This window comes from Paramormyrops kingsleyae, chromosome 22 (genome assembly GCF_048594095.1).
Source record: "Paramormyrops kingsleyae isolate MSU_618 chromosome 22, PKINGS_0.4, whole genome shotgun sequence".
NCBI classification, from domain to species: Eukaryota; Metazoa; Chordata; class Actinopteri; order Osteoglossiformes; family Mormyridae; genus Paramormyrops; species Paramormyrops kingsleyae.
Window position 1 is genome coordinate 12,577,899 of NC_132818.1, and position 23,099 is coordinate 12,600,997.

General features: G+C 48.9%; 1 protein-coding gene across 4 annotated transcripts in view; it reads left to right on the plus strand.

Moving 5' to 3' along the window:
• grid2ipa (glutamate receptor, ionotropic, delta 2 (Grid2) interacting protein, a) overlaps nucleotides 1–23,099 on the plus strand; it is a 30,327-nt gene that overhangs the window by 366 nt on the left and 6,862 nt on the right. The window contains exons 2-14 of one of the 4 annotated variants that reach the window (XM_072704897.1): nucleotides 799–4,986; nucleotides 6,549–6,802; nucleotides 7,176–7,514; nucleotides 7,715–7,869; nucleotides 18,021–18,308; nucleotides 19,611–19,696; nucleotides 20,384–20,453; nucleotides 20,817–21,113; nucleotides 21,197–21,354; nucleotides 21,484–21,654; nucleotides 22,190–22,290; nucleotides 22,374–22,527; nucleotides 22,759–23,075. In XM_072704897.1, the coding sequence (XP_072560998.1) occupies nucleotides 4,899–4,986; nucleotides 6,549–6,802; nucleotides 7,176–7,514; nucleotides 7,715–7,869; nucleotides 18,021–18,308; nucleotides 19,611–19,696; nucleotides 20,384–20,453; nucleotides 20,817–21,113; nucleotides 21,197–21,354; nucleotides 21,484–21,654; nucleotides 22,190–22,290; nucleotides 22,374–22,527; nucleotides 22,759–23,075 (2,478 nt within the window). In that variant the 5' untranslated portion in view covers nucleotides 799–4,898. The other 3 variants (XM_072704898.1, XM_072704899.1, XM_072704900.1) reach the window with 3 other exon arrangements.

The following is a 23,099-nucleotide window of genomic DNA, read 5'->3' on the forward strand; positions in this document are numbered from 1 at the left end:
TGAAACAGCGATTCTGAACCCGTGGGTTGCGACCCAGATTTGGGTCGCAGCGAGTGCTGAAAGGGTCACAAGGCAGAGTTGGAAATGTGAGCGTTTTAAAACCAGCAAGCTCCTATGCTGATTCACGATCAGATTTCCCAGCCCCAATCCTAGAATAAACCTATATAAACGGGCCTTGGATCTTCAAAACTAGTGAACACAACCAATCCAATGAGCTAAACCACATACACTGAATTCACTGCTACATCCAATCAGATTTGTGCGATAGTCATTGATTCGCGTAGATTTCAGAGTCCCCTGCGTATTTCATCATAGCGCGAATTTAAACCTATACCTGATATAGGGTCGCGCAATGGTAAAAATTGGGTCGTGGTGCAAAAATGGCTGAAAACCACTGAACTAAAACCACATTCCTCAAATAGACGCTAATTGGAATTTTTTACTAATTATACATTATATATAGTTTTTAATGGACATAACATGATCTTGTGAGAGAAATATACCAGCATAAGTGGTATGTACCCCAGGTTAGCGTTTACTGAGTGTTTAGATGTGAAATGGCAGATGCTTCAGTAAACTAGCTGAGATTTTCCTATCAGTACTGTAACTGTATGTAATCAGTGAGTCTCTAGTTATTCGGGGATGTCAAACTTTAAGGTGAAATGAAGGATAAGCGGTTTGGAAAATGGATGGAGTTATTAATACGCCCATAGGTGAGTGACTGGTGTGTGAGTGTGCTCTGCGATGGAGTGGTACCCCATCTTGGGTTGTTCCCTGTCTTGTGGCTGTAACTTTCAGATTAGGCTCCGGTCCCCTTACGACCCTGAATAGAACAAGCGGGTGCAGAAGACGGATGAATTTGAAAAGTGAACAAGACCAACAGAATTGGGAAAATGAGCAAAGCTAACAGAAACACTTGACTGACCGACTGGCCATTTCACATTACAGGCTGAAGGAGCTGGTTGGAGTTTTTATCTGGTTCTGTATACCACACTCAACTTTAACTGCAAACCAGGATTGCCGGACCACAGCGCAAAGTTGAGGGGTGGCGGGGAGCTCAAACTTACACACTGACAGTATGGGAACCAGGGCGGCCAACACCCACTGTCTGTAAGCAGATCAGACGGATTAGTTATGGATCCATCCATTGGCTGTGTCACATTTGGGCCGGGTTCATGTGCTGTCCTTGCCGTGGGGTGTTCTGGTTCTCAGGTGGCTGCACGCTTTTGTGTCAAACGTATCCTAGGTTATATCTCGGAATGCTTTGGAATGGCCTCGTTGCACTTTGAGGGCTTGGCCGAAGGACCTGATGATTATCCAGAATGAGCGAGTGTCTGTCCGGGTCCCATGAAAACGACATGAGAAGGTGATTGAAATATGGAACTGCTCCCCAGGCATGTCCCGCCACTTTTGTGTGTAACAGCTGTGACTGCAACTCTGCGAGGGGGGTGTCTCTCAATTCGTTAGGATTCAGTGCCTTCTGCATCCCTACACCAGTGATTAAAAGCATCTCTTGGCAGTCAGAGCTGTCCCCGCCTTCTGCTTAAAAGCTTCCAGGCTGTCTGTGTTGGTGTCGAGATCCTGAAGGCTAAAGTTGCAATGATGCAGCTGACGTGTGCCCCAGTAACTGTACTCATCCGGTAGTGATCCAAAATGGTTCTTCTTTTTGAGCTTTTATTCCCACTATTTACATATGAAAATAAGTAAATCCACAGTAAACAGTTAAAATCTGTCCAGTGATTTGACCCATTTTCGCATTACACAACACAGGAAAAACTGTCAGGCAGCTGACACCCTCCTTGCCAAGTATGCATGTAACATATCTTGTATCTATAAATCAGGATGTTTGACTCACATCACTAAAAGAAATATGAACCAGTTATAGACAAGGCAGAGACTGAAAAACAGTCCTTTAAACTAGTCAAGTAATATTGAGGGAAATATCTAAGACCGGAACTGCTAAAATCTGATTGGGCAGCCTTGTAAAGCTATTTGTACAATTAAACATGCCAAGAAACACAATTTTCAGTTAATTTTCATTTACAGTTTGGTCCTTGTCTGCAATTTGACCTGGACTTGCCTTTCCTGTTGTGTATGATTCTATGTAATTGATGTACAGTCATGTGGGAAATAACTTTTTTTTTTAGCCATTCTGTTGTATATTTCCTGGTGTGCTTGGGATCAATGTCCTGTTGCATAACCCAATTTCAGCCATGCTTCAGTTGTTGGACAGATGGCCTCAGATTTGACTCTATGATAATTTGTTATACTGAGGAGTTCATGGTCAACTCAATGACTGCAAGTTGCCCAGGTCCTGTGACTGCAAAACAAGCCCAAATCATCACCTCTCCACCACCATGCTTGACAGTTGGTATGAGGTGTTTTTGCAGTGTTTGGTTTTTACCAAACGTGACACTGTGCATTATGGCCAGACATCTCCACCTTGGTCTAGTCTGTTCAAAGGACAATGTTCCATTAGTCTTGTGATTTGTTCAGATGCAACTTTGCAAACCTTAGCTATGCTGCCATGTTCATTTTAGAGAGAAGAGGCTTTCTCCTTCCAAACAAACCACACTTGTTCAGTCTTTTTGTAATTGTACGGTTATGAACTTTAACATTTAACTTGCTAACTGAGGCCTGTAGAGTGTGAGATGTAGCTCTTGGGTTTTTTGCAATTTCTCTTAACGTTGCAGAACTTCTGGTTTTCTAGAGGTGGTCACAGTTGTTGATGATCAGTTAATCAAGTGCATTTGATTAGCAACACCTGGGTGCTACTTACCCTCTTAATTCCTATTGAAGAAGTATGGGTGTACTTAATTTTTCACACACTGCTTCTGCATTTTGGCTTAGTTTTTGTTAGATAAATAATGACACAGTGTAATATGTCATGTGTTGTTGTTTATTAGAGGTTTTAATCTTAAGACCTGCTAAAGATGATTTTTTTATTTTGTCCTGATATGTAGACCTAAAACCTTAGAAATTAAACAGGGTGTACTTTCTTTTTTCACATGACTGGAGTTATTAAGTACTACTAAGGGAAATACCTAAGACTATAATTGCTAAAATCTGATCAGTCAGCCATGTAAACTATATGAACAATTAAACATGCTAAGAAACAGTTTGCAGTTAATTTTAATGTACAGTTTGGTTCTTGTTTGCAGGACTTGCCTTTCATGTTGTGTCAGATTCTATGTAATTGATGTAAACCTTGGATGTCCGTGCTGGTTCCCATGTCTCCCTTTAATCAGATTACATATTGTTTGAGATAGTACTGGTGTAATAGTAATTGTTCTTTATTCTTTTTCTTATACCAGGGCATGAAATTCACATCTAAATCAGGTTGGACAACCTCTATGGTTGCCTTTAATCTCCAAATTCTGGCTGCTTCTGATTCTTAAAATACCAACATGGGGGTACCTTTCGCTCTAATCCTGACCAAAGAAGATTTCCACGTCAGGCTCATTGAAGGAACTCATAATAGAACACCTGCCGATTGATCAACAGCGAGGGGGGGTGGTAGGGGGGGTCCTTTCACAGATCCATGGCTCACTCACACATCCTCAGATCCTACGTTCCCTGACCTGGTATTCTAGCCAAGGCCTTCAAACGGGATGCTGATGAACACACTGTAATCTGAAAACCAGGTCAGGAAAAAAAAGAAAGATTGTAAATCACCACCCTACCTCTGATCAGCATGTAGAGGGTAAAGGTCAGAGCTGTCGTTTTTTTTATTCAGCAGTGCTGCTGTTACACCTAGATTCACTCAAACACAAACAATCTGACCACTGTCATTGCAGCCCCATGTTTCCGGAAGCCCCTGTGCTCTTTGGGAGCGCGTTCAGTGTTAAAAGCAGCCGTTACTGCTGCATCAAGCTGCTGGCTGCCCCATCCTTCCCTTTGCCTTCGGCCCACTTCTGCTCGCAGTGACCTGGACAAGTACATGTGCCGTAGTCCCGGGAGAAGACTCCCTGCCATGACCTTTAACCAGAACAGCTTGAGTAAAATATGCAAAGTAATGAACGGTTTTATATGTCACTTAATATAAAAAGTGTCAGTTAAGCAGTGAATTATAGGGCCCTGTTTTGACTGCCTCCCTTGCACCTGGACATCTGACTAAATCAGACACTTAATTTCTATTTCTGTTTGCGTGGAGTATTAGGCCATTACGAGGTTGGCTCCTGGAACATGGTATGAAAGTCTTCTTTTATTCTGTGGAGTTGTTTTGCAGCTTGTGGCTGTGCCATGAGGTGTAGTGCCTCTGCCCCAACATCAGAGGGCGCTGTTCTCATTTTCCTGTGAAGGAGACCTTCAGATGCCTCTTATAATATAGGCCAGAATGTTCGCACTGTTTTATCTCCCTTTTACAGTGCTCACAGTATGCATTTTGTCTCGCCAGTTGCTCTTCACTCTGCCATCGCCCTTCCTTGGTCCGCCACACTGTTTCTGGGTCAGCCTCTGTCCCTCAGAGAGAGACTGATCTGAAAATGAGTGAGAGAGCGAGAGAGAGCGAGGGGGGGAGAGAGCAAGTGGCAGAGTGTACAAGAGAGAGGGGGAGGTATTTATAGAAAATTGGGGCTTCACAGCACCTTTTCCAGTGAAAGAATTATTAAAGATCCCAGCTAGTGTGTCCCAGTTTTTCTGATTAGAACTCAAAAGGACATAACTGGACAAACTCTGGTGAGATGTAGAACGCGCCCTGTTACGTTCCTGTTCCGCCTCAGCCGCCCCCCGCTCTCTGCTGCTCTTTTCCGATTCGAGAGTGGGATCCTTCTCCGAGCACGTCCTCAGCGATGTGACGCTGTGGTCTGCCGGCTCCTGCCGTGCCGCTGGCGGGGAGGGAGGGGGATTCTCGCTGGATACGGAGACGGGCGCCTGGGCCCTGGCTTCAGCCAGTCAAGATGATGAAGAAGTTTCTGAGGAGCAGGAAGGGGAGATTCTCCCTGCGACAGAGCCGCTCAGGATCACGCTCTGCCTCCAAAGATTTCTGTAAGTTTGCTTTTTCTTTTAATTTCCAATTAGAAACTTAACGTTTCACTTTCGGACTGAAAGGCTGCCTCTCTCTTGCTTTGCCCCAGAATTTCTGCTCTAGACAGGACAGCACATTGTTTTGTGTTATCACCAGACTGACGTTAGTGCACTAAATTTGCATACGTCAATGAGCATTTATTAAAAAAAATGTACCTTTTCATTAGCACTAGGTTTGACAGGCAGCAGACTGTTCATTAAATTACTTCCTGCAGTCACTTTATTTTCTTGTAAAGTGTGATCCGCCGATTCCAAAAGAGAATTTCATAGTTTATGAGAGTCTCCTGGCTTGTATTAACCCTTCCCTCCCAGGATTGCTGTTATCTGCGTAACACTGTATGTCTGACACACTTTTATTGCTGGGGTCTCTATGAGTTGCTCGCGAAGTCAGAACGATCGCTCCTGATTACTTTTGTTCCATTATGCGTTTAGATCACTTTTGACCTTAAATCTGATACATAGTGAGCATTTTGAAATGAGCTGTTTTATTCCAACAGTAAACTTCAACCAGCACAGACCCAGTATAAATAACTCCGATACGGTGGGCGTACCTCCTGAAGTGCTCAGTAAGCAAGTTATAAAGCACTTGGGTAAAACTCAGACAGAATCTTACTGTGTGGCACTGGGAAGCTAAGGAAAGAGAGATCGGATGCATCTGGAATGCACGGCTTCTGCTGGGGCTGGCTTAGCAACCTCCTGTGATTTAAAAGAGGCCGCGGGGATAGAATTAGGCCAGCAATCCTGAAGTGGGAGCAGCTTGGAGCTGAGCTGTCGGACTGGTCGCTCTGGAGGCTGAGGGGCGTGTCCCCATCTGTGTGTGAGCACTTCGGCCTGCTGCTCTGTGTTGCGTTGTGCTTTTAAAGACCTCAGGCTCATTTATCCACAGTGTGAGCAGATCAAAGCTTTGATTAAGGTTTTTAATAGCCAGACAAAGTTCTGTACAGTCAGACTAACAGAACCAGGCTCGATGTCTTAAGATGTCAGCTGGGGGCAGGAACCAGGCTGAACAGTCAGTGTGTGAAGTGGACAAATATCTGTTCTTCTGGTGAAGTTTATGGGCTACCCACCCAAAAGTGGATAGAAGAACACATGTTGACATTGTTGTCGTTGTTCATTTTCGGTAACTTTTGGATTAATTGCACGGTCCACTCCATTAATACTGTGAACTGAATACCAGGTAAAAAAATGTAAATCAGGGTTATGTGGTTACAGGCTCGAATGCTATAGTTGGCAGAGTGACCCTGTTACTGCTGTACCCTTGAGTGAGACCGTTAATGCCACCCGCTACAGGGTCACTGACAGAGTGCCGATCTGAGCTTTCCTCACTTGCATGTTGCTTTAAGGGTTTGCTAAATAAACAAGTGCGAATAACTGTGAATGTAAACTGTCTGCAGCTTTCTCCAGGAGCTAATGACAGCTGCTCTGTCTTGGATGAGGCATTTCGCCATCACAGAGCTGTGGTTAGCTGTGTTTAACACTCAGCCTGTGCGGCTCTCTCTCTCCCTCTCTTGCCGCCTGCACAGTCCTGACGATGCCGGCCTCCAACCAGGGCTGGCCGGAAGACTTCGGCTTTCGGGTGGGGGGCAGTGGGCCCAGCTACATCCTGTCGGTGGACGAGGGCAGCAGTGCCCACCATGCCGGGCTGCAGCCCGGCGACCAAGTGCTGGAGATCGAGGGGCAGAACGTCTCCTCGCTGGGGAAGGATGCACTGGTCACCCTGGCCAAGACCCAGAAGAACATCCCCCCCAGCATCGGCGTGGTGTCCCGAATTCAGCAGGTGAGCAAGCTGGATACCAGGGTATCTGTGTTTACATGCGGGGCCAACCTGAAAAGAGCTTGCTCAAACCGGGCAGTTTAGTTTTATCTCTGTACTTCTGTGTACAAGCAGTAACTCAGGTGGAGAAACACCTCCCATAGACCGCCCCTACCTAGCAGAAATGCAGGTCTAACACGAACGTTCATGGTGGCCTAACAGAACACTCCCATTCCACCCTGGTTTAGTGTCTGTGTCAGTATATCAAACAGATAATTTCTGCGTTAGACATTTAGGAAACCAGAAAGATAAAATGTGTGAAATTTATGCCTTCTGTTCCCTATTTACCCAAATTCAGATTTTATGTGGAATTTATAAATAATTTTTAATGCCACAGATGGATATTCCTCCTGGGCCAGACGGTCGATTTGGGTTCACTATCGTGGGGGACTGCCCCCTGGTGGTGGAGGACTGCCTGTTCAACTCCCCCGCGGAGCGTAGTGGGCTGCGGGCAGGTGATTACGTGATGGAGGTGAACGGCATCCCTGTGAGGCAACACGAAACGGCGGCGGCCATGATTAAGGCGTCGCAGGGCTGCACGCTGCGCCTGGGCGTCCTGCGGCAGGGCCGCCGCTTGAAGCGCATGACCAGCAGCCTGAAGGAGCCCAGCGTCCTGCAGAGCAGCGACAGTGTGCGTCAGGACCGAAAGAACAAGGCTCTGGAATTCAACATGAAGGTCAGTCAGTGCCCTCTAGTGGACAGCAGAAGTAAACATCAGGCAGTATGCTTTCCAGTTTAATACTCATACTGGTATGACTACTATTACTTTTACTTATACTCATATAACTAATTGCTCTTGCTGTTTGTCATTAATGACATCCCTTGTGTGTACAGTTGTAGGTGACACCTTCTGCACGTGTGTGTGTTCCGGTTCAGGTTGAGGAGGTCCTGAAGGATGACCCGGATGTGAAGGAGCATCTGTTTGCTGTGCTGAAGGACTACGCCGCCGAGAGGAATATGGAGACCCTGGCGGCAGCCCTGCCCGACATCCTGATCAGCGCAGAGCATCAGCAACTGATAGACAGCGTCAGGTACCCCGCCCAGCATTCCAGCCAACTGGGGGACCAAAATGCACCTGTAACCCCCCACCACCTGCCTGTTTGCCGTTCAGCTTTCTTGGAGAGGGTGGGAGGGATATGATCCATTTTAAAATACAAAAGGGAGAGAGCAATGAAACCAAAAAAACTGAGAAATGGGTGAATAGCTGGTGATTGGACAAGTTGGGTTTTGAAGTCCAGGATGGGTGGGATTATGAGGTCGGTGACCTACATATCTGATTGGCTGGCCTACTGGTTCTCATTGGGGGGAAGCAGGCAGTAATTGACAGCACAGAGTTATCCTACTAGGTGTCACACAATTGCACAGTTGGTAGCAAAGCTGAATGTTTGTTTGCACAACATGTCAGACACTCTGCTGCTGGAGATATGAACCGTGTTCCTCGTCACCACATGTCACGTAACACAAGCAGATTAAGACCAGCTATTCATTTCCTGGATGGGACCACTGGATCCTGTCTAGAATATTCCCAGTACGTACACTTATTTTGTTGCGGCTTTATTACGATGAAAGTTAAATTCTACACAACATAAGAAACTACATTATTTTTAGAAGTGACAGCTGATTTGTGTTTCTAAATGGCCTCCTTAGAAGCAGGAAAATTGACAGCGAGAGACTCCAAGGAAACAAATATTTACTTCACTTATATCAGGTGCTAAAAGAAGGCTTTTGGAGACCATGTTGTCTTCCCAAGACTTTTAGATATCAGAAATAAACCTTGAATTTTCTTTTCCAGAAATAGAAATTAAACATGGTACCAAATATTCAATGACAGGTCCTTGACGATTCTGTCACAGTCAGCGAAACTTGTGAATATTTTTAAAATGAATGAGTTTCCTGCCAGATAAAAGCAGTGAGAAAGCGATGGTATGATCAGACCTGTGATGCAAGTTCATCTTCACACTTTGGGAACATCGCAGCAAGTTTTCACTGCAAAGTTTTCAAAGGATGTTTCTGCAAATTAAAAACACATAAATATGCAAGCAATATTAAGGGTTGTGAATATAAGGTGTTGTTTTATTTGTATGTGTGTAAATAGCATGCATATATTTTTTTCCATGTGGGGCCTATTTGTGTCTAAGCTTTGGGCAGAGGAGGGAGAGAGTAAGTGTGAAGACATGACTGTGACCAGGACCAACAGACTTGACAGGTTTAAGGGTCATATTTTTTTCTGAGGGAGTGTGCATGTTCAGAGCCTATTAATTAATAGAGAGAGGGATAGATTTATTAATAAAAATCCATGATTGCGACATAGTGACAGTAGGATATTATTATATACGAATATGGCTTCAGTTTCTCTCCCTCCTGCTCTTACCATCTCTTATCCCAGTCTTACTGCTTCAATGACGTCACACGGAAGGTGTTTCAATGATGTCATGAGGAGAGTGTTTCAGTGATGAGGAGGATGGTTCGGTGATGAGGTAGATGTATTGGAACAGCTTTTTGAGTAATGACGATAAGCAATTCACACTGCCTGCGGCGTTTTGCAGATGAAGTTTGGTCTGTTTCATTTGATTGTATTTTTGGTATTTTGGCTAATACACTTTCATTGTGGCTCACAACATAGTCCTTTTGTTACCTGGGGAAATTATGGCATATGTCTTCTTGTTGTGTTGGGGATATTTGAAAAATGCTTTTAAGCTTGAGAGGCCAAAAAAGTACCTGGAAAAAAGTGTAACGTAGAATCAAATATCAGCGGTAAAGCTCTTTCATTCTGGGTGAGACTATAATGTACAGGGTGGAAAGTTGCTCTTGCCTCCAAGGACATCTTCTGTCTGAAATCAATATTGTTTTGTGGACAAATATGAAGCTAATAGATGTGTCTCCATCCACCCACCCACCCAATCTTTCACCTGTCACTGAGTAGATCAATAGCTATAAAAGTACCCACCTCTATTAGGGCTGTGCAATCTCAGAACACTGTGTACATACACAGCAAAGGCAGTTTAGAGCTGCCAGCTCACGCGAGGAAACCTCCACAGAAGCAGGGTTCCTGCTGGACTTCTGCCTTTGGTTCAGTTTCAGTGCAAACCTGGCAGGTCTTTCCATAAATTGAAAACAATGACTGAAACATTAATGTATATTTTACTCCAGCACTGTGTCATTTACTTCATGGAGGGGGCAGAATGATGCCAGGTGAGTGAGAGTCCGGGTCTAGTGAGCCGCTTAACCAAACACAAGGCAATCGCGGGCTCCCTGGGCCTCCCCGCCACAGGCATCGCAGGAAGAACATTCAGAAAGATGGTTGGAAATGGATGAGACGAGGCCTGCTTAACGGTGGGCTAAAGCTTTGCTGGGTGCTGTACTCTGAGGCTTAGTGCATAGGCCAAAAAACGTGTGGGGGTTGGGTGTAATATTGATGAAGACAGGAAGTATCATTTGGAGCACGTAGCATAGGATTGGCTAATTTACCACTAAGTGTCCCATGATCTAAGCCTGGGGTTGTCCCATTTGGATCCAGGATGATCTACTTTAGAGCCCAGTGGCTTGAAGGAGGCCAGAGGGGTCCCTGGAGTCCTTCACATCCTGAGTATATTCATTACATTCAGCTCACAGGAAAGTGATTCAGACTTTTTCTTGAGGTGTAACTGTTTGTAGTGCTGGTGTGTAGTGCCCAAGTATTTGGTTCACATACAGACTGAGCCTGCTGTGTCTGGATAAGTGAAGCGTCTGCTGATCGGTCGTGCTGCTGTACAAAACCCCTTGTTGAATGATGTGATGGCTCCCTGGGAGACGAGTGCGGGATCTGTTGAAACAACATAGCGTGTGTTTGTTAGTCGTCTTCCCAAGACCATAGTGATTCTTCTCAAGTTGAGAATCCCCAAGGCCGTCATGGAGAGAAGTCCGTGATTTTGATCGTCTGTGCCTTTACCTGCCTGTGTCCTGTAGCTTAGCTCGCTCCTCACCGCTGGGATCTTGACCGGTTTGCAGTTCCGATGTTGGTGGGACCTGACTGCCGTCTCCCCGTTGGGGCCTCTATATTTAAGCAGCCTACTTCTTCAAACGAGGGCTCTCTGTTAGGTGTCTGACATCACAGAGCCAGCACGGTGTGTGAATTGCTGTAAATGTGTCCCCACTTTGATGAGTCGGGGAAAAAGCATGTCAGGACGATGGCACAAAAACAGCGGGAACAGACACATTCACAGCACATTCACGGTAAAACTCCAGGATCTGGTCCGCTTGCTCCTTTGCTGTTGGGTCCTGATGAGAAGCATCGCACCGCTGAAGGTCCAAATCGAATCTGTGTCCCCTTAACTTACGACTTTGACTCTTGCTGACTGAGTCAATAAGTGGACAGGACCGGTTACCCAACAGGCTGCTCTTCAACGGGGTTTCAGAACTTCTGAACACTCCTCTGTTTATCGGCGAAGATCGTCAATCAGTGAGCTGCGATCCCAAGCTGTGTAGATGACCTTCTTATCAGTAATGAGCGGCAAGCACTCGCCTCCGGTAGGCGATTCTCCTGAGTGCTGTTTTTTCAGAGACCACGCTGACGTGCCTTTGGAGCGGATTCCCTCGGGGGCGTACGTGAAGAAGTACTGTGATCGAGCAGTTGGGTTGGGGAGCCTCTGTGTGTTTCTGGGCTTGGCTCAGTCGTGAAGGCGGAACCAGAGAGAGACCCGGCTCGGTCTCAGTGCCGGAACTCTGTCTCACGTGTTCCGACCTGCCTGTGATGCCCAGGAGGGGCTGGTGCTCTCACTCTTCTTTCCCTCCTCTTGCTCTCCTGCACTCACCACACCTGAGAGCCCGGGAGGAACGGGCTCCCAGCAGCACCTACGACCGCAAGCGGCCCTGGAGCGCGAGCTTGCTGAGGAGGAAGGGGCAATGGAGGAGCAGAGCTACAAGATCAAGACAGGAGCTTAGGAGAGGGAAGGAGCCGATCTGACGGATCTATCTGACTAAGCAGGGCGCGGAGGTGCCGTGGTATGAGATTAAAAGGCGACCGGCTGTCCTCTGCCTGTCTGTCCTGATGGAGATGGACCACCTTTTCCGGACCTTTCTGGATCTTTGTCGTTGAAACGATGTAAGGGAAAACCATCAGAAGCAAACCAGCTGTGCCGCTTGCCTCGCCAGTTCGACACCTTCCCTTTCAGGTCCTGAGACACGATGGGGTGGGAGAGAGGATTCTCTCGCCGATTTCGGTACAGTGTCTTTGCCGCCGTCAGATCTGCTGCCTGTTTCTGTATGTGATGTAGGTGATAAACTCCACGTATGTCTCCAGCTGCTGTGCTGTAGTAACTTTGGCTTAGGTCCCTCAACACTAATAACTTACGATTCTTATATACGTGTTTATACTTCATTATAATTTTAAAGTATATACAAGCAAATTTTCTTTGTGTTGATGTGAGAGCACTGAAATAATTACAATTTAATGCTTGCTCAGTGAATATGCACGATGACCATTTAGTGACCTACTTTATACAAACTTTCTGCTTCTAATATTTGTCATGTGACACAGTAAGATGGCTTGTTCTGGAAGCCTAACATGGCTTCTCAAAAAGTAAAAGTTTTTTTTTGTTCGACAATTCTTGGAGGATTCCTATCCTACTTGGGAGTTAACTTCCAATCAAACAGCTGCGGTACCTCAGAAGTGGGTTAGGGAATTCGGCTGAGAAGTGTCACCGACAGGGTCTGCTGGGTTTCCGGGAGACGCCTCTGTTTCATTTACGTGGACATGATTCCCAAGTTGCTTCCATGAAGTCACTTTGCCATCATGTTCCGCTATCACTTGTTTACCATCGATGACACTTAAACATCAGGTCATTATGTGGACACGAGGTATTGCTGTGTCTCCACCGCTTTGTGTCTTACAGAGGTCTCAACTGTCCTGTTCCCTGCCCTGCAAAGGGAAACCATGTAGCTGTAATTAAAGGAAACATCTGGCAAAGCTTAATTAACTGTATTGTGTAAGCAAATTAATAATTAGCTGTCATCTTTTCCCCTGGCTTTAACCTGCTTCTCTTAGTCATGTGACCATAACCATGTGATTCATTCATACATACAGCAGGGGCCGTTGTTTTTTGAATGCTTTTTGTTTTCTGAATGCTTATTAATATGACAATTAAAAACCATCAGGCATAATAGCAGAAGTTCTTGATTTGACCCAGTTTCTGTGAGCAGCCCCCAGGGCTGTTAGGATGGTGGACAAAAAGTTATAGGCTGGCTAAGCAGGTCCTAATGACGTCTCAGCAAGGCATTAGAGACCCGTGTCGTGATGAGGGACCGGGACATAGTCCCAGTCTGAGGCTCCCAATACAGAGTCACGAAATGTAGGCGCTTCCAGTACAATTGCCTAATCTTCCTTGTTTGCTGTGGTCAGCTCAGACTTCCTGAGAGGTGTGTTTGTCCCAAAAATCAGGAATTTGCAAACTGGGTCTGAAACGTATGAGTTCTGTGTTTGGCCCTGTTGTATCAAGGCTTCCCTTTAAGCGGTGCGTCCTCGATACGCTGTCCCCGCTGCACGTTTAAATATAGAACAGCCTCGACCTCCTTCTAATTGAGGGCATTAGAGAACCTTAATAAGTTTTAAACACATGGATCTGTTAAGTTTTGTGTTTCCCCGCATGAAAAAAAGTCTCACTTTTTGTTTATATTGTCTTCTTTTGCTGATTCTCACTGAATTACCGAACATAGCAGAAGCTTTCTGTCACTAAGAATCATTAAATTCATGGCCATGGTGCAGAGGTGAAAAATCGATGTAGAGGAATTCTTTCATTAATGTTTAAAATGTAGCCATGATGCATCTGAAGAGTCTCTCGATTCATTTAGAGTGAACTACAGTTTAGGTCAGGATTGCTATCCTGTTTGAGAGAGGATGGTTTTGACGCCTAAAATGCTTTGGATTCACTGGTGCGGGGGTCAGTTTCTCCTACAGCTGACGTATAACAAGCGCTCTTTTGGGAGCCTGGCTCTATGGTAACGTCAATCTTAGGGTTAGTGGGATGTGGACATTGTTTATTTCAGGCGTGTATGTAGTCATCTTCCAGCCATGAAGGTAAAATAATGTGAATGAATATGACTGCATGGGGACACTTTAACAAGCATATGAAAATGATCACTGTTTAAAATGCATACCAGTGGCTTTTTCAGACATCCACATAGAGAGCAATGAGTAATATTTAGCACGTTTAGAGTAGAAAGAGTTGATACTGAATATAGCTGCCTGTGCTGTGCCTGAGTCACGTTTACAGGCCTCATGTCTGACAGCATGACTCCAATGAACAAAGAAAGATGGTGAACCTGTTTGGAAGATCTGATGTACTGGAGATAATTAGCACCACAGAAAGCTGCCCTGTAGCATCAAATCAGCCACCGTTGCATAAAGTGACTAGTCTGACAGCTAAGTCATGGTCTAAAAGCTTTTAAACCCATTTGAAAAGTTTTAATTAAGAAGTACGCCACTTCCCGTCAGCGATGTCAGTGCACTTGGTGGAACTGATTTGAGTATTTAAAGGAATAATATCTGTCAGTTCTGTTCTGACTCGTTTCCTCACAGATCGTACTGTAGTCCGTATCCCCAACCTTACATGTGAGTTTCTGCCTGTGAATAGTGGCATTACAGAGGATAGGCTTTTCCTGCCTGGTCACCTGGTGCTGGCCTCAGCTGCTCGGTCTCCTTCTCGGGGTGAAGTTGGGTGCCGCTATGCGTCCCATTTGTGGTTTTGCTTACTGGTGGATTATCATTCTCTCCTACACCGTGTGACTCTTTAGGGCCAACACTGTCCCAGAAAAGGCTGCTCCTATACAGAGGGCCACGGTACTGTTCCAGTTTCATGCAGGTTGACCTTGAAGATCTACACTGAGTCTCAAGAAGTATTAGGGCTGCTGGCCTGGTTTTCAGAACAGGGAGAAGGACATACTCTTAAACCAGTAGGAGGAACTGTGTACCTATCTACAGACCACCAGAGATGTAAGAGCTGAGTTTGTATATACAGATGAAAGAGGGAGGAACCCTGTGGGTATCGACAAGCCAGAGAGGGAGGAACTGAGTGGGTATTTACAGACCAGATAGGGAGGAACTGAGTGGGTGTTTACAGATCAGAGGAGGAGGAGCCCCACAGGTATCTACAAACCAGAGGGGGCGGAGCCCCACAGGTATCTACACATCAGAGAGGGAGGAGCCCCGCAGGTATCTACAAACCAGAGGGGGCGGAGCCCCGTGGGTATCTACAAACCAGAGGGGGCGGAGCCCCGTGGGTATCTACAAACCAGAGGGGGCGGAGCCCCGTGGGTATCTACAAACCAGAGGGGGCGGAGCCCCGTGGGTATCTACAAACCAGAGGGGGCGGAGCCCAGTGGGTATCTACAAACCAGAGGGGGCGGAGCCCCACGGGTAACTACAGATCAGAGAGGAAGGAGGCGCCGCCAGAAATCTTGGGCCCCATGAAAGATTAGAATTTTGCCCCCCCCCCCCCCCTTTTTGCGAAAAGGTAAAGCCCCTAACAGGGCCCCATGTCAGTGCTGGGCCCCTAGAATCGTTCTAACCTTTCCCCCCTGGCGGCGCCCCTGCCTGCAGGTATCTACAGAGCAGAGAGGGAGGATCTGAGTGGGTATCTACAGAGCAGAGAGGGAGGAGCTGTCAGACCTTGTGTTTGCTGTAAGCTTCCCATTAGTTCGCATGTGTTCAGAAACAGTCTGTCCCCCTGCTAAACTTATAACCGCTCATAGGTAGCAGTAGCATACAGCTAGGAGTTCTGAAGTCCAGATAACGATGGACCCTGACACAGTGACGTACTGTGTATCCAAGAATCCCGTTAAAACCATCAACTGTACTCCCACAAGAGGGTTTTATTCTATTTCCATAGAAACCATAGAAATTGGAGCCCCTTTCAGCTGTGCCATTCCTGATTCTCTAGCTCGAAGCTCCATTTAAACGTAGATGTAGACTGACTACTAGAGGGTGAAGTTCTTGAGCCCTTTCTCCCTCAAGTCAAGCATCCAATTTGGACCACTTACTCTCTATAGGCTTCTGAGCCAAGGCCTTCCTGTCTGACATGCCATGTCACCTGCTGTCACAAGCTGTTTAGCCCAAACAGTATGATTGACAGTGGAACCATCTGGGTTTGTTATATCAGGTAAGAGCAGCGTTTCCCCCGCCCTTTTTGCCATGTCATTGTGGGCATGGTTGTCATAGTGACTGCCATGCGGATCGGATCTCCCTGCGGAAGACGGGAGACTGAGAGTCGGCTTCTGGCTGCCCGAAAAAGGGTGTTCTCGCTTTTTCATCACTTAGATTTTTTCAACCTCGGTCACAATGCTGCAGTGAAAATGCCATAGGAACTGGTCCCCCAGGGTCCCTCCCTAGCAGCCCTTATGGGAGCCGTCCCGGGGTGACACACCCCAAGGCATGAAAGTCTTGGGAAGCAGCCCCCAGGCTGCCCTTTAAACTCTCATTGTGACACTTCCCAATGTTCCTTGTTGCTAATGGAAAGTTCTGGCCAGATCAGGGTCTCATGTTGTGCGTCAAAGGGTACCTCCAAGAAGTGGCTTGGCGGCGGTCTTCATATGAGACAGGATTAGGACTTAAATCTCAGTTCCTGTGAGATCACTGTTGTCACATGGGGACCCCAAATTAGTTTTTCCCGGGGTTTAAAGGTCTCTGCGATCATTTCTGGTGTTCCCAGAGATCTTTTGCTTGCCCAGTTATGATGTAATTATTTTTTTTTGGGGGGGGGGGGTTCTCCAGCTTGGCCAGTATCACTGAATCATCTGTCATCACTGTGTTTGTTTATTCATTATTTTGCCCACACTGGCATGATTAGAGATGTAAATATGGAACACACGGGCACTGGGGAGATGGGCACAGCGTTAAAGGCGCATGCGTTGGAGATTTGGGCAGGGGTGGATGGACGGGGAACAGGATCCACCAGTGATGAAGCTTCCTTGTTAGCTTCCGTTCTGCATTTAGGATCACGCAGAGTGTCTGCTCTTAATTTAAAGTCACAAAATATTCCGGTGTGTGCTGCAGAAGGTGGCTTCACGTAGCCATCATGGAGTGAGGCTTGTTTCAAACAACTTTAAAGCTGATCGGTTAGTTGATTAAGTCTGTCAGCTCAGAGCTTTGTCCTGTTCTGGATCTGACGCCCACTTACTTGTTGCTCCTCTCTCTTGCTACTCTCCCTCTGTGGTCTTTAAATGGCCCAAGCTGCCTCTATTGAAGGCACTTTGTTACAGTTTGTGGGAGTGCGGTCTGAGTTTATCGGCCTGGCTGCTTCAGTGGCCCTGGCAGTGTGTTGGCTCCTGCCACTGTCTGAACTGGGCATGCTCCACCTTTGCGGTCAGAACGGTAGATCTGCAATCTAGCGTGAGGCCGAGTCACTCTGGATCAAGCACCAGGAGAGTGTGTGTGAGCCCCGTGGAAGGAGCCGCGGAACAATTCTCACATGGGAGAATGACAATTTGTTACGAAAGCAGTAGAATGAGGGATTCTTTCTGGCTGGGAGATGCCAGCGTTGGCTGTGCCTGTGCGATAGGCTGGCTGCCCACATTAATGTCTCCGTACAGCGGGCGCTAGCAAAGAGCCAATTCACTGCAGGCACGGAGAGCGGGTGAGCAAGTGAGTGAGAGAGAGAAAAAGAGAGGGAGGAGAAAGACTGAAGCTGAGCGCTCTCCCGCCTGGAGAGCAGGCGGCAGCTGGAGCAGGCTCCACGGGTCCTGATGGGGAGAGACAGCCGGCACCCAGGCTCCTGTCCAGCCTCGCTCTCCCAGCAGCATCCCGGGATTACACTAGGCATCTGGAGGCAGCGAGTGCCGACTCCCTCCTCACTTTTGGAGATACTTTCTGTTATTCTGGCCTGTGGGGAGAATAAGTCAGTGCCACTCTCATTTCTGGTGGCTTTCTTAAGCGCACCAGCCGGCTGCGATTCTGGTGCCATTGCAGACTGACTGTGCCTGAACTTCCTCTCTCTGGTGGGGGTGTTTAGTGAGGTTTCGGAAGTGCTGACCTACTTCAGCTCAGTCAGCTTCTATTTGGGCTACTCCTTTTCTCGCTGTAGGAGCCTGGCACTGCCCGGCTCAGCATGTGGCTAGGTGCCCGTTGGTCGGGACGTCGGGCCAGCCGCGGTGGGTAGGGCTGGCACCTGATGCGACCCCCTTCTCCTTCCTTTTGCTCTACCATGTTTGCCAGGATCTTCATCCCCAAGAAACACCGGGAACGTTTCGATGAGATGGTGTCCCAGGGCCTCCTGCAGCGGGTCCGCCGGGGACGGAGCCTCAGCAGCCCGGGTCAGAACCGACTCCGCCGCAGCCGCAGCGAGGACCACCCTGAGCGGCTGCTGGTGTCCACACGTGCCAGCTCTGTTCCCCGTTCCTCTGTGGCCACGGAGGACATCCCCGGCCCCCCGCCGCCCGCCCGCGGCCTCAGGAAGACCACCTCCCTGGTGGTGGGTCACAGCAGCTCCACCATTGGCTACAGGTGAGCGTCTACCTCCTAACGTGGTTGGGTACCATTAAAGGTAGAAGCAAGGAATTATGGGGACAAATTTCACGGGTTGCAGGATTGGTCAAATTTCCATAACGAGTAATGGGGTCTTCAGTCCTCAGATGTTTGTGAAGGTCAAAGGTCGGTGATGTCTGGATATCTAGATGGATGTCGAGCTGGAACTTGGGACGGGAGTGTTAAAGCTCACCCTACATGGGTTTGATAGGAGCACTTATGTGCCATGGAATAATGGAGCAGACTATGGCATAACTATGGGACAGGATGTGCTATGTTGCGGACTGGGAGCTTCAGAAAATGCACCATGTGTTGCTGGGGAGGGTGAAGGAGCTGTATAAAGCTGCCTAGAGCCTGGCTCACGCTGACACCTGCTGGGGAGGGTGAGTGTCCCAGCGAGGCTTTTCCCGCACAGCCCCCCAGCCTGCGGTTTGCCGCCTCCGTGTTTGCGGGGAGCTGTCGCCACGTGGGAGGCCGACATGCAGTGCTTTGTTTCTCCGGCCCTCCTGCGAGCATTGGAGGGTGAGAAACGTACTGGAGCGTTCACAGCTCCGCCGCCTGCATCTTGCCCTTTCAGAGACGCCGTGAGTCTAAGATTGTGCGTGGTCCACACTTCGGATCCCAGCTATACCGATGTCCTCCAGTAGGAGGCGGTATCTGCCCGTGGCTGGCTTACAGAGAAAACAGGCTCCCTCCACACAAACCTAACAGCCATGTCTGTTCCTCACAGCTCAGGTTACGAGATCCCTGAGTGTCTCCACAGTTCGGGCAGCGCCCGGCACTTAAACTGCCATTAGGCGGGTGCCAGAGCTGCCCAATCAGGACCACACGTGAACTTTACTTCCTTCAGCACTTACGTAACTTCGGCCAGGGGTTGCTGTGGAAACCAAGCAGATGCTGGTGGGTGGGGGATGGCAGGTGATGGGTGGGGCCTCAGCACCAGCAACTATCTCCTCAGACAAGGATTACTGCCCACCTCATTGGCTGATTACTGATTGCCCTCGTTGATTGGGCTTTGTTTGAGCCCTGAAGCCTAGAAAGCACATATGGGTGGAGTAAATTAGGCCACACGATTTCCAGGGGTCCTGGGGTGTACCTGAGGGCCCTCTACCCATCAGGCCCCTCCACCTATTAGACTCCAGTGTATTTGAGAATATGTGTAGTCGGTGGGGTGGCCTTTAGCCTTCCAAGCTGACATCCTCCGGCTAATTCGGGACTTCTGAGACATTATGGGTAACTTGGCCGGGTAGGCCTGATGTTAACTCCATTCGTGCGCCCCAGGACCGTGCGTGTCTACAAGGGGAACAAGAGCTTTGGGTTCACGCTCCGGGGCCACGCTCCTGTCTGGATCGACTCCGTCATCCCAGGTACGACCGTGTCCCACCCTGCAAGTCTCCGCGACTGCATGGCGTGTGTCTGCAGCTGGTCTGCTGATAGGTTGCGACCAGGGTATGTTCACTCCTCACACCTTCTGCACACACCCTCTGCAGCATAATATGCAGAGCACCTGTTTGGAGTGAGTCCTGTAATCCCAGCATGCGTGCAGCTTGTGGTGCATGGGAGTGTCAGCTAAAGCATGAGCACTGATGCAAGCGTTACTTTTTGTACTAAGTACTTAACTGTCGACTAAATATATTATTCCGAAATGTCATCATTGAAACGTCTTGCTTGTTAGAGGGTCTTAATTAGTTCCGCTGTTTAAATGTATCAACACTGTGATATTTGTGTATCAACAACCGAGCTGCCTTGCGGCTCTGTGTGAATGAAGCCACATGAAGCTATTTCAGGGATGGTGGGTGGCAGAGGACCCTCGCTGAATCATCCCAGTGAGGGAGGGCGGCCACAGGTGTGCAGCGGGTGGGGGGGGGGGGGATGACGTGGCTGGAAGCTGATACATGGACCACGTATTAGTCAGGGGGAGCCCCAGAGGGAGCACGCAGGTCAGGCCGGTTTAGAATGATTGGGTGGGTGGGGCAGGGGGGGTCACTCTAGGGGAGATGGCAACATGCTCAGGCGGTGCCCCCCCCCCACACCTCATCCTGTCACCCTCGCAGGGAGCCCCGCAGAGAAGGCAGGCCTCAAACCCGGGGATCGTATCCTGTTTCTCAACGGACTGGACATGAGGTGTGTGCACTGGGGGGGGGGGATGACAGTACTCTGGTTATTATCTCTTGTAAACATGACACACAAATTCACAACACATCTTGAAATGAGGTTCCATCTACTGCAGTCAGACAGAAATAGCAACTCACCCCAGCGTGTTTAGTTTTACGCAGTGCTGTGTATATGAAAATAGATGCATTTAATAGCGTCCAGTCCTGCTGAACACCCTGTTCAGGTCCCCCCTTTCTCTCAGCTGAAGGCGATTGGGCCCCACTTCCGCCCTTCAGCTATATTTGCCTAGGCCCCGCCCCTTCCCCACCCTTCCTCTAACACACTCCATTACTCATTCATAATACTAATAAGCCCCTCCCCCATATCTGCCAGGTGCTGCTCCCATGAGAAGGTGGTCTCCATGCTACAGGGTAGTGGGGCCATGCCCACCCTGGTGGTGGAAGATGGGCCATCAGGCCCCCCCCTGGCACCCCTGGAGCCTGAGCTGGGGGTACCTGGCTCCCCGGGGTCTCGATCTCCTGAGCTCCGATCACTGCACTGGGTCACAGAGATCCTGCCCCCCAGCATCCGTGTCCACGGCCGCACCTTCGGCCAGCAGCTGGAGCACCTGCTCACGCACCAGGAGCGCTACACCATCTGCAAGGCGCTGGAGCTTTTCTTCCAGCAGAGGTGTGTACAACGTTCCTGTTTCCCTCCGTGACGTGTGGCTCCGACGGCCCACTGTCTCACCTGCCTCCCCACACACGGCACAGAAACGTGGACACACTCATCGTGGACGTCTTTCCTGTACTGGACACACCTGCCAAGCAGGTCCTCTGGCAGTTCATCTACCAGCTACTGACCTACGAAGAGCAGGAGCAGTGTCAGCAGAAGATGGCTCGTTTCCTGGGCTTCCGCACGCAACCTGCAGGTGCGTTTCCCTGTCCGCACGAACCCGCATGTGTGTAATCTTTACTGCATCTGTCGTCCGGTCTCGTGTTAATATTCGCTCTTCTGCGTGCCGTGATTTCCTGCGTATGCATGTCTCTCCCCACCCCAGCTGCCCCCGCCGAGCCGGAACCTGCCCCTGAGACACACCGGCGTAGCAGCTCCATGCGTGTGACGGGCACGGCGTACCGGAGCAGCGTGAGAGGCCGCAGCTCTGACGACCTCATCATAGGCACCAACCTGGGCATGGGTCTGCCTGCAGCATGTCTGAACTCCGCTCCCAGTATGTCCAAACTCTGCCCGTAGCATGTATAAACCCAGCCTGAGTATTTATAGACTCCGCCCACGGCACGCATGAACCCCGCCCCCAACATGTTTTAACTCCACCCACACCTAGCCAAAGCTCCACCCACAAATAAACATTAGTTAATAGCTTATCTAAAGCTTATATAAACTTTGCGGCTGTTACACTGTTCAGCTTTATGCCCCCCTGGGAGGATTGTCACTGCTTGCCTTTATATTTAATATTTCACACTTTAAACCAAACAACATTTGGCCTGCTTGTTTAATAATGGGTTCTTGCATTTGACTGGTTGATAGCTGTTTTTGCTCCTTAACTGGAGTGCACTTGTTTATCTCACTGGTTTATTCAGTTACAGTTTGCTTGTTTTTACTTAGATAGATTAAACAGGTCTCCAGGAAAGTCCCTGAGGTTGTTAGCCTCCATGTCTGCTTTTCTCGTCACCTCATAGGCGTCACTGAGCATGTGCGGGGTCTGGAAGGAGCATTTACCTCGCTCTGTCTCCCTCTGTCCCCAGGGACCCATAACGAACCCATGGAGGTGGGCATGCGGCTCGCCCCCGGGGAGCGGCAGTCTGGAGACGGGACGTCCCTTCCTGAGACTCCCAACCTGAACAATGTGGGTATAAACAGCCTCCATCCAATCACAGTGCTGACAAGGCAGCTAGGACAGCTCTGGTGATTCGTGTCGTCCATCTGCAGCTGTCCACCGTCTACACTGAACTGGAGGTGGGGAACGTGTACTCGGGCGGGAAGGCCTCCAGGTCCCTGAAGAGTCGCTCCTCGCCCCTCCCAGAGCCCGTGGTGGAGCCCGACGCCATTGGCCACACCCACTCCCCCTCCATGCATGGAGGAGGTCAGTATGTCTATCTGGCGTTCAGGTCTAGGTGTTCAGCTCTGTCATGGGACTGAGCCTGCAATCCTTGGAATCAGTGGTCAAGGGAAGATGCCATAGATTTACTGTACAACACGGTATTTTGTAGCAGTCAGACTCAGTTATGAATTTCTCTTCAGCTCTGCATTCTGTGATTCTTCTGTCCCTCATTTAGCTTCATATTCTGTGATCTTTTGCGCATGTGTTCTGCAGGCAGTCGGAAATCAGCGCCCTCCCTGTCCTGGAGGGAGCAGCTGCCCAGTGCCGCATGCCAGTGCTACCCCGCGGGCGTGCCCGGCCAGGCCGGCGCCGAATCCAACCCGTACATGAGCCTGGACAGTCCCCTGCCGTCACCACCGCCTGTCGACTACCCCCCCACGCCCCCGACCCACCGCGGGAACCTCTTCACCTTCTCGCCCCCACCCCACACACAGGACACTGACAAGTTCCTGGATGCGTTGAACGAGCAGCTCGGCCACCGTGTCACTGCGGTGGACGACTTCCTCACTCCAGACAACGACTACGAGGAGGTAGGTCACCCCGGCTGCACGTCA